The following is an 11,485-nucleotide window of genomic DNA, read 5'->3' on the forward strand; positions in this document are numbered from 1 at the left end:
GGCTTTGTATGACTTCAGAAATAAGTCTTTAAAAGGGACAGTTAGTGTTTACATCAAACTGGTAAGCCTGAAGTAATCTATTTGAACCACAGGCATTTTTTTTCTTCTAATGTGAGCAGCATATATTCGTTTGCAAAAATCACATTTCCCTAATTAAAATATAGGACAAAATAAATTTCAACATGTTCACCAAGATCAAATGCAGTAAATTCATCACCTTCTACACTGCCCTCCAAACTACCTTTATGCTCCAATGTATAGCACACTTAAGACATTTTGACTTGCCCTACAAGGTAATACCCTTGTAAACAAGCAAATGATTTCTTCACCTCCTTTCAGTGCTTCACAGACCAAAGTTACCTCCAGCTGTGGTCCATTTCAGGGTTTTTTTTTTGCTGTAACACAATTAGTACATTTATGTAGATACTCTACACATGTACAGGCTTTCTTTACCCCAGCAGCATGTGAACATTGATATAGTCATTGAAGACATAAATCCATATAAAAATTAGATAAACCTAGTGCAGCTGGGTAAATAATAGAAAATTTCTCCTCCTATATTTAAGAGGAAGAAACCTTTCTCCTGTCTGTGAGACTTGTTCAATTACCAGTGTTATTTTACTCACAGAGATATTTATAGTCAGCACTTTTTAAAATCTAATACTATTAATAAACTTCTTCAAGTATTTCTCTGTTCTTTTTCATCATTTTCTTTGGGCAAGGCATGTGAAGAAAAAAATTCCCATTGCTTCCTCAACAAGTGTAGTTAACCTTTTTTAGGTACAAAGTAACAGTATTAAGACTGAAAATTTGGTAAAGGTCAAAATCAAGGAATACCTGACTTGAAAAATGTAAGAATAACTCGGGAGGTTTTCAAGGCAAAGGAGCAGGTAAACTCCATTCTGGAGTTTTGGACATGTAGCAGCTCTGGAACTGTGAAAAGCACCACTTGCTATGCTGCTTACACTAGTGATGTATGTGCACTTCAGATGCCATGCTGGTTTACCAGAAAGGGTTTTGGGGTGTCCTCATAATGATGCTTTAGAGGTTTGCTTACATCCAAATGCTGAAGGAGCCCCTGTTTAAGCTTCCTTCTTTTGATGCTGTGTTCCATTTTTGCACATCGTTCCAAGCCCCCTCTGCTCATCAACCGTGTCCATCACTGTCTCAAGTACTTCTGGTCACTCTCTCCCTCCCCCGCTGTTCCTACTTCAAAGCCCTCCTTACCAAGTCACCATCAGGCTGGCAAGGACACCTTTTTGCTCCCCTTTCCAAGCTTGACCCCATCTCTCCCAAGCAGTTCCTTGCACTCACAGAACTTCAAGCCAAGCTGCACACTGTGCAAGCCAACCTAAAGAAAACTTCCCCTTCAAAAGCAATTCTCTTCCATACCCCTTCTGTTATTTGATATACCTCAAGCTGAACAACAGCCAACTCAAAACACTGTCCCACAACTCCAACATGCATTCTCAATGGACTCATCTAAGAGATTTCATAGTCAGTAAGAACCCTGGAAACCCCTGAACAATCAACCATCACCACTCCAAGATCTGAACCTCTAGAATCAGCTTCAGCTGAACACCTGATCATCTTAAACATTTCATTAGCTCATAGAATATCTTGAGTTGGAAGGGACCCACAGGGATTGAGTCCAACACCCCGCTCCTCATAGCACCACCTAAAACTAAATCATGTGACTAAGAGCATCAGCCAGATGAACTCTGAACTACACTCTTTGCTATTCTCATTAAAATACTTACTGACAGAGGGTAAAGTCAGGACTTACTTAAGTACTGCCTTAGGGAATGACACCACAGTTTAACAGATAGGCCAAATTTTGCCACTGCTTCTGATATTCCCAAGTCAGGAAACTAAGACAACTGCTGACGAAATAAAGAAGGTATTTGAAATCCTGAAAATTACTTAAACCAGACACAGCCTGCTAATGGGGGCAAACTAGAAACCAGACAACTGAAGTGATGGGGATTTAAATTGTTCATTTTCTAGAGGACTTAATCCAACTCTTTACACAAACATGTATCAGCACAACTCAGTGTTACAAACCAATCCTTATTTTAAGCTGGCTTCTCTAGGAAAGACGTCATGTCTCAAAACTATCCCAAGATACACATTTTTACATATATACATACATATGTGCTTACAGCTAATAGAGAAATTTTTATGAAAAGGTCTTAACCTAGGCAGTAAATATACTGTCTTTTTGAAGTACTAGCACAGAAAGGAAGTTGGCCAACTGTTTTTTTTCTTCCAATATTTATTTACAAAAAGGTATACCAACGCTCTCATTTTTCAACATCAGCAAAGTTACTGAGGACATCAAAAACCAGCAAAATTTCTTTGTCAATGAAATCTTTATATTAAAAAAGATTTTCAAAGGCAGAAGAAACATTTACAGTCATTTCAGACACTGTCACTTAAATAGCAAGCTCTTCTCAGAAGCAAGATAGCGAGGACTTTCTTCCTTCAGTCCACCGCCGTGTGCTCTGTCTACTAATTACAGTGCAGTCTACAGAGATTGAGTCAACACCCACAAGGAAAAGAAAGCTGAACTAAATCTAGGAATAGTGATCCTAAAGCATTAGAGCCAGAGGAGAGGGATGGAGGGGTGGGAGGGTACAAAGTTATTGATATGGACTAAAACAAATAAGAAATGATTTTGAGTTCAGAAACTAGTTGATTAAACTTAGAACTTCAATGGAATTTCCAGAGGTGAGGGAGGTTATATCCTATGACAATGACTACATTTAGATTATTTTACCCAGCAGTCAGTGCCCTCTCTACAAGAAAAAACCCCAAGTCTGCATGCAAATTAACCACAAGCTATGAGGAAAAAAACCCAGCACAATTCAGGTGAAGTATTTATCTAGTTAATTTCTGATACATGTCAACAGACAATAGTGAAATGCATACAAACTCCAAAGGTATGTACAAAGGTAGCTGCACTTGTGTTTATATTTCAAACATAATACTGTTCTGGGCAGATATGCATAGCTAATTTAAGAACAATTACAGTGGCCTCTGTTGTGCAACACTTTTTGTTCAAGGATTGATACTGTAACATTTATTTTGACTTTTGAGAGTTGTTTGTGTGTATCTTATGCAAATATCCAACTAACTTGCAACTACCTAAACAGAAATGCAACATTAATCCTGTATTTTAAGCTATTACTACCTGGAATCTGTCTTCTAAAAGCTCTATTGGTTTGATTTTATTGAGGGATGTGGGGGATGGAGAGGGGCAACACACAGCAGGAAAAAACAAACCAAACCAAACCCCACCAGACTCTAAAGGGGAAGTAACAACATACATGAGCCTACAAGCTAAACAAAAAACAAGACTACTAGTAAGGCATCCAAGCTAATTTTTTACATACATTCATTTTGGATATACATACATACATGTATCAAAACATGAAACACCATTCCAGTTTTAGACCTGCACCACAAGCTGCCTTCACATGTGTATACCAACCTTGATTCAAGTATGTGAGAGTTTCATCATATAATTTTACTGCTGGAGATGTTGCAGCACACATAACATACTGGAAGGGTGGATGTTTGGTCTCGTTTTCTTGTGGAAGGCTGGAATCTTCCTGTTTGAAAATAGGCAGTGCCAATACATCACTGAAAAGAACAAAACAAATAACTTTGTGAGACCGTTGGCCCTGTTTTGCCTGGAGTTAAGGAAAAAAAGTTATTTGTGACTTAAAAAACCTCACAATGAGATACATACAGAACTGTGTCACTCAGTTTATTAGTGAAACCTATATGAGCAGTACCCAAAACATTGTCCACCAGAACTTTAGGCATACATAAACAATGCTGTGGGACCTAAGCAGGCAATAAATAAAGCTGTGCTGTTCCTACGAAATTTTAATCTTCAGTTCTTCCCTCCACTGAAAAAATCCAGTTTTCATTAAACTTTTTGCCTGTCAACACAGGTAAGCTTGCCTAACAAACATGCAGATGAAAGCAATGTTTTTATTTTCTTCTTTGAGATAATATATTCCCCAAAGTAAGTTATTAATTCTGTGGACACCGAAGATTTTTCAATCATAACTTTTCTTAGGCTTTAGCCCAAAAATGATTAAACCACAGATTCACAAAAGTTATACAAAGTTTATACCAAGATTCACTTTACTTAGGTAAGACTTACAACCACCAGAAAACTTTAGAACTGCTAAATTTTAGAAGAGTAAAGAGCAATCCATGCTGTCCACAGGCTGTTGTAAGAAAGACAGCTTCACCTCAACCGGCAAACACATCTTCTGCTTTCTACAGAAATGAATAATCTGTATTAGCAATAGATTAGTCTGCTTTGTGTACAGTAATCCTTCATAAATTAAACATCAAAGAGTTTTTCTTGCACTGAATTTTTGTTCATGATGAAATCATCTGCAGATCTATGAAACTTTCGTAATTCAGTTTAGAAATATATTTTCAAAGATTTCTCACACCACCTCACCTACTGACTCAGTTTTTAACCAACATGTATCTTGTTTTATCTCTTACACTGATCATATACATAGATTTAATATACTTTGTAAAAGAATTATAGCTGTCTTATCTGTATTGCACTATTATTTGCACACTGTACTCAAAAGTTTCGGATTTAAATTTTTTTCTCCGCTGTTCCATTTCTGCAAGACCTTACTTTATTTAAAGAGAACTCTATTATAAATTCCTCTTGAAATCCAGCTTATATCAAAAGACACCCATGCAGGTTCCTTTCCACTAGGGAGGGACCACAGAAGGTGCTACAAAGAGGCATGAAAGCAGGACAAGGCAGGACACTGTCCAAAAAAGCATTACAAGCCTGCTGTACCATATTCTAACTACTTCTGATGCCAGCTTCTCAAACTGGAGCCCAGAGAAGGCTTAACTAAGTTACAAAGGAAGACAATGTGAAATACCCATTTGGGAGAAGTGAACACTCTTAAAGGAGTTTACTTGTGCAGAGAAAAGGAGCACCACATCTGTTACACTCCGGATTTTAAGCCATAAGCTGCCCAGAGCGGTTCCATTTTACTGAAGACTTTTTAAAAGCCTTTTGGTTCGTTAGAACCTCTAATTAGCATCCGGAGAAAGAGTTACACACTCTTCTCTAAGAGACATTCTTTTAATTTAGTGAGGAAAATAAGATATTTTGACAAAAGATTTTACAGGAGTAAAATACAACCAAGAAAAAGTATTTCACTAAAACACCCAGCACAAACACCCATGCCACAGAAAACCCTCACTAAAAACAATCAATATACCAGCTTTAGTAAAACCCCATTCATTGCTTTTAAGTTACCCACAAGAGAGGGAAAAGGAGTAAAAGAAGAAAACGGATTAAAAGAGTAAAGAAAGAAGAAAGAGAGAAGGAGAGAGAGGAAAAATGGTTACCAACAAGATCTGATGGTTCATCTGGTTGAAGTTGCAGGAGAGGAAAGACACAGAGAGAGAGCTCACATGGAGTCTGAACATAGTTCAGTTTTCCCTCCCAGAAAGGATATCCAGTCAGTGCCTTCCAAGCCAGAGTGAGGTGTGCTGCAAGCAGTCACAGGCTCCAGGGGCTTGGTGTGGGTGGGCTACCAGGCAGGTCTGCCTTCACTGACAGCCTGGCTGCATCGCCTTCAGTGATGCCACGGGCTCTGCGTGGGCTCAGCCACGTTTGGTGCAGTCCTTCCAGCTCTGCCCTGTGCCCTCAGCAGGCCTGATGTGCAGGCCTTACCACGGACCTACAGGTCTAGGCCCAGCTCTTCTCCACACGCACACACACTGATGGTGAGTTGGTTCTGACCCATATCAATAATTCAGTGAGATTCGGAACCAATATCTCACAGAGTGTCTTACTCTCACAGAGTAAGACAGAAAAGCTGCTCACCACACACTTTGGCACATAAAACACTAGTGTTTTTATGAGGAGGAACTTTAAAATGGCAAGAACACGGGAACAAGAGCAATGTTTCAAATACACACGTAAGAGTCGAAGTACAACAGCAAAGGCGTGCAAAGTATCTCTCCAAATAAACAACCTGTAATTCTCAACTGAGTTCTGCAGCACTTGCCTTCACATAACACACAAGACTAAGGAGAGAAGTCTTTCATGTATTTATGAAAAATATCTTTCAAGCCTTCGTTTTCCACCCACAATTTACAGATAAAACTGTAGCTGGTCTGGCTTAAGAAAGTGTGATGTGGTTAATGAGTTAGTTAAGAGACAAGGCATTGGAAGCCAACAAATACAAATGGAAGACCAATTTAACCAGCTTTAACCCTGCTTTGGCTAATACTTACAAAGTGGTAATGACTAATTGCCACTGAAGAAATAGAAATAAAGACATCCAACTCCACAATCCTACAATTTAGCTGTAAAGAAAGCATAATGTTCATTCTTAAATGCCACCATTCCAAAAAAACACTCCAGAAAACAGTACAAGGCAAATTTTTCTTATAAAAGAGTCTTCTGGGTACTAGTACATTCCAAAGGAAAAGAGACACCAATTTAATTTAAAATCCTTTCCAGACCATCTTTAAAAGAAATATAATTTAAATAACTTTTTGATTTGTTCACTCATAAAGAATGAAATATCAGTGTTTTCACACTTGAACATACACTTTTCCCCCATCTAAACAGGGAAAAGCTACAGGCAATTAAAACAGTCAACGAAGTATGAGTAAAATACTTCAAATTAAGACTTGAAAGTGTCAGCTAAATAGGGACCAGCTAAACTTCAGTGATAAGGATTTTCTACAGAACTCACTGCTCACACAGCACAGCTGAAGAAAATATGCAAAGAGTGCTCACAATTCAGAGAAGGAAACCAATGGGAAACAGAAATTTAGTATTTTTAATAGTGCTCTTTACTTAAACTGAAGATTATAAACTGCACATAATACACATTATTATGTCAATCACATTCCCAGAAACTATGGAGATGCTGAATCAGTCTTTTTACCACCTCTAGGCTTATAGTGATTCTACTGTAAGACCCAACAAAACAAAAAGAAGAAAAAAAACCAACCAGGAGAGCAGATGAGCCTTCTCAGTTTCAGCTTTTTTCCCCTCAGATCCTCAATACAGTTTCTGCATTTAACATGAGGCAGTAGCCTGGCAGTACAAATCATCTGCCACCAGTAAATTCCCGGCAGCCTCCATGTTTGTGTATACTTATGTGTTCATCCTTTAGTTACTTTCCTACTCACCTACTTGGTGAAGTGTGATTTTTGCTGGCCCAGTGCAGATTAGTGACAGGGACTTTTACTGCCAACTCTGCTCAGGTTACATGGCAAAGAACCTCTTAACAACACTGAAGCACCCACTGGCAGAGCTGCCCAGATGGAGGAAAAGCAAGTGTTCCAAAATAGCTACTGTTGAAAGTATTTCAGGCTACAGGAGAAGAGAGACCTTTAAGAGATTCTGTTCTTATTTTTGCCACTGTTAACTTTTGATCTTGTGAAGTAAAGACTAATTTACTTCACTTGTCTCATTTAAGTGAACTTTAAGACTACTAAAAGCAAGCTGACATGTGAGTAGCAACATTATGAAGGACACGCAGCATCTTTCATTAGATTTTTTGATATCATTTGAAAAAGTCGACCTATCAAGGTTTACTCTCCTCATGGAAGGAACGCTGAGACCAAGTTTTTGAAACTATTAGCTCCAGTAAGAAAAGTCTTATCTCAGTCCCTCAGAATGTGTTATCTAAAGCATTCAAATGAAAGACATTCTTTCCTCCTAGAGGGATGAGGAAAACTTTCCCAGAAAGACCCGGAACAGACACAGTCTTCATTACACATGAAGAGCAGGCAGTGAACATATCCTCCAACACCCAGTCTTACCACGCTATGCTACAGAGATGCACAAATGAAATTTGACCATACAAAAGTAGGAAAGCATGAAGTGGAAGTGGAAGTTAGAAGTGGAAGCAAGGTGAATGAAACACTTGAATGAAAGCATCCAGTGGGATAGATCACATGTGGGAAGCTGTCCTATGTTATATAGCCTACATGAGCATAGCACAAAAAGATTAAAAAAAAAAAATGTAATTTATCCTCCCCAAGCTTGTGAAATGTGTTTGTCAGTCTTCAAAAATCACCTTCCTTATAAATTTAAAACCCTCTTTTCAACACTTTGTCTGAAGCATTTTACAACAAGCTAATACACACATACAAAAACCCCTCAATAATAATGATGATAATAATAATAACGTCACAAAATAAATTAAGAACCTCCTGTCCTTACAAGAACAGGAACTACTGTGTCATCAAAATTCAAAGTGACGTTCCATCAATCATCTCCCTTATCTGTCTTCTGGATTGTATACTTTTGGGTGTGAGTACTAAAGCATCCCAAGAACACACAGGCCTTTTGAAACTTTAAAGCACAGTTTACGAGGACAAACACCTTGAGAAAAATTTTTCCCAAGCGGTATCTGAATCAAGGGTCATTATCTCAAAGCCAAGCTCTGCACTGTTAAGAAGTGTGAACAAGCCATAGGAAAATATAAGGCAATGGGAGGGCTGGTACTTCCTAACATTTTCCCTGTGTCTGCAAAAGCAAGTTTGATGTGAGACAAGAGCCCTGGAATTAATTTCTGGGAAACAACTTTCTCTGCAGCAGCTGTCAAGAAGTGCAACACAAATGAGAAACAGGTGCAAATGTAATGCTGTTCCTGGGAATCCCACAAGCCACCACATGGAAACTCAAATGGTTAAAGGCTTCAACTTAAAGGGTGTCTAGCACAAAATACAAGAACCAACCAATGAAAGAAAGAAGAAAATGCCAACACCAAAACTTGTGTCTTCCTAAGCTCTTGATTGTACCAAGGAAAAGAAGAAAGTTCACCATGACAAATCCACAGTTCTCCATCCAGTCCTCCAACACAGAGACATCAGGCAGCTCCTCTAGTACAAATTGCTCCTACGTAGGAGTAATGCATGAAGAGTAAACAAGGGCAGACTCGCTGCCCTGCTCCCAACCAGAGATGTTCATCCACCATGAGGTGACAGGAACAGAAAGAGAGTTCTAGAATTCAAAGTTTTTTCTTTAAAAATTAAACTGGCACCTGACTTTTTGTAATGTATTCACACACTCAACTAGGAAGAAACAAAAAAAATAACCTCAACCTCAAGCCAATGTCAGTGATCTACAACATAAGGTTTATCTTTCAGCATGTTTTATCTGTGGTAACAAACTGAGGAGGATTAGTTTTGTGGATTCTCTTTTCCTTCAAATGCCTATTTCCAGACAGGTATTTATATATTTGTGAGCTTGCATAAAGAATCAAGCTCCAATTCTAATCAGTTCATAACATTTTATTTTACAGAGTCTAGATGTCAGTGAAAATTATTTTTTCTACAGTGCAATGCATAAAAATAGACAGACCACTGCAACAGAAGTTTTATAATGTGTTCTGCAGAAAATACTGTGTACATCAGAAAAATTAAATAAAAAATTCAGGATACCTTAAAGAAGCATTCCTCTTAAATAAAAAAACATATCCAGCAGCAGTTTCAAAAGAGTGGGAGGTGTTAGGGGAAGCATAAACAGTCACTTTGTCTGTCATAATGTAACAGTAGCCAAAAGCAGGGCCTGAATGAGGTAACTCCTTTTTTTATTTTTGCACAGCAACTCTAAAGTTAAGACAGTAACTGCCATGACCCAATCAAGTTTATCAGAAGCCAAAAAAGGAATGTCAGGGACTCAAAAGCTGTTAGAAATCAACACCCTCCCTCTCTTCTGAACCTACAAACAGAGCTATAGGTTGTAAGGCAACAATCCTTCAACTCCTTACTGACCACCTTAATGGTTACTTTGGCCTGAACCATGGAGGAGAGCTGATACACAAAGTTCCCTCACCATCCAACACTCTCCACAGCTTTAGGCTTCTGTTCATTTCAACCAAGGCAGCAGCCAGCTCCATTTTCCAAAGACACTTCAGTGTCTGGGAGATGCAGCAGAGTCAAACTGACTTGATTCTCAAAAAAATAGAGGATTCTCTGGATGTAGTTTCATACAGTCTTTTATATAGACTTTCCCATTTCAGAGGCAAGAGTTGGTTTTTTCCATTTTGTTTAATGAACTTCAGTTTTTAATCTACAAATATATACCAAACAGCTACTCCTGAAATAACCATCAAGTTCCCCATGACTGGAACTGCAAGCATTTAAGTAACTGCATACACTAAGCTTCCAATTTACATGTAAAAATTCAGTCACTAAGATACCTGTCTGTCTATTAATGCTCATTTAACTTAAATTGATTCATTAATCAAATAATTCATTAGATGAAAAATGGAATTCTGCTAGAGAGATGACAGGCAGTTCTTTGAAACTTATCTTTTCAATTAAACAGCCTCCATTTTTTAACCATTCATAGTAACCATCAGTCCCCAAAAGTAGACAACTCCTATTGTGCTACAATGGATAGTATGATGGATTTGTAAGAAAACATGATGGGTGTCATTACCAACTAAACATAACATACTCAAAACTCGTTATCACTAAAGGTACTGTGGTTTTATATAGGTTTGGGGGGGGTGTTATCTGACATATCTGACAACTGTTAATATCAGTTGAATTGAATTTTGTGTTTATAGGCAGTTTTTTATTGCGTGAGAGGATGTTAGAACAGCAATCAGAAAAAATGTGTTTCAAGATTTTATAAAGAAATTTTGAAAACTATTTAAAACCACGTGAATCTGCAGAGAAATTCAGGAGCTGCCTTCTAAAAAGAAACCTCTGTTCAATAGACATGAGCAGCTTTCTTAATAAGAATAAACACAGGAGTAATGCCATATATTCTACTCCAGGGCACTGACTCATCATCAACTCGAGGACACATCAACTACTTTAAATACAACCCTAATAGGTAAAATAGTTACATGCAGGTCTTGCTAACAAAATATGGGATATACCTTAGGGAGCTCTCCCAACACTCTCCTCTAGGGAATACTTCTTTTTCTTCTATCATTTTTTCATAAGACAGTGACAAGTAATTAGCTTCTACTGGCACAGAACAGTGAGAGAGCAGTATCTCTCACTCTTCATGCTATGCCACCTCTCTTAGTTTCCCCCCTCACATCACTTAACAGGCCATAATATCTCTGAAGTAAAAATCTAAATAATACATAAAATAACTTGCATACTTGCTGAAATCACTCTGAATCCAGCAAACCCTAATTGCAATTAGGTGATCCCTTTAACTATGTGGTCAGAGATTGAAGCTACAAATAATACTACTGGCCTGTGTCTTCCAAAAACACATCCTAGACAAAGCATGCAAGAAAATTTAAGTCTAATGTATAGCTTAATTTGTGCAATATTATGCTTTTAACAGCTACAACTCTTTTTCTGGTAATTCAGAATGTCCTAACAGGCAAGTCTTTGTAACTAAAAACTACCTAGGACTGCTCCCCACCATAACAGGATGACATGAGCAGAAAAAACAATCCATCCAACAGTAAAGGTTACAATT

The 11,485-nt window shown here is 38.0% G+C and overlaps 1 protein-coding gene across 6 annotated transcripts in view; it reads right to left on the bottom strand.

The window, feature by feature from the left end:
- Positions 1 to 11,485, bottom strand: part of UBP1 (upstream binding protein 1) — a 52,532-nt gene that overhangs the window by 21,864 nt on the left and 19,183 nt on the right. For all 6 annotated transcript variants that reach the window (XM_032679252.1, XM_032679242.1, XM_032679244.1 and 3 more), the window contains one exon: positions 3,494 to 3,645. In XM_032679252.1, coding sequence (XP_032535143.1) covers positions 3,494 to 3,645 — 152 coding nt within the window. The remainder of the gene's footprint in view (positions 1 to 3,493; positions 3,646 to 11,485) is intronic.

The sequence above is a fragment of the Chiroxiphia lanceolata genome, chromosome 1 (genome assembly GCF_009829145.1).
Source record: "Chiroxiphia lanceolata isolate bChiLan1 chromosome 1, bChiLan1.pri, whole genome shotgun sequence".
In the NCBI taxonomy this organism is placed as follows: Eukaryota; Metazoa; Chordata; class Aves; order Passeriformes; family Pipridae; genus Chiroxiphia; species Chiroxiphia lanceolata.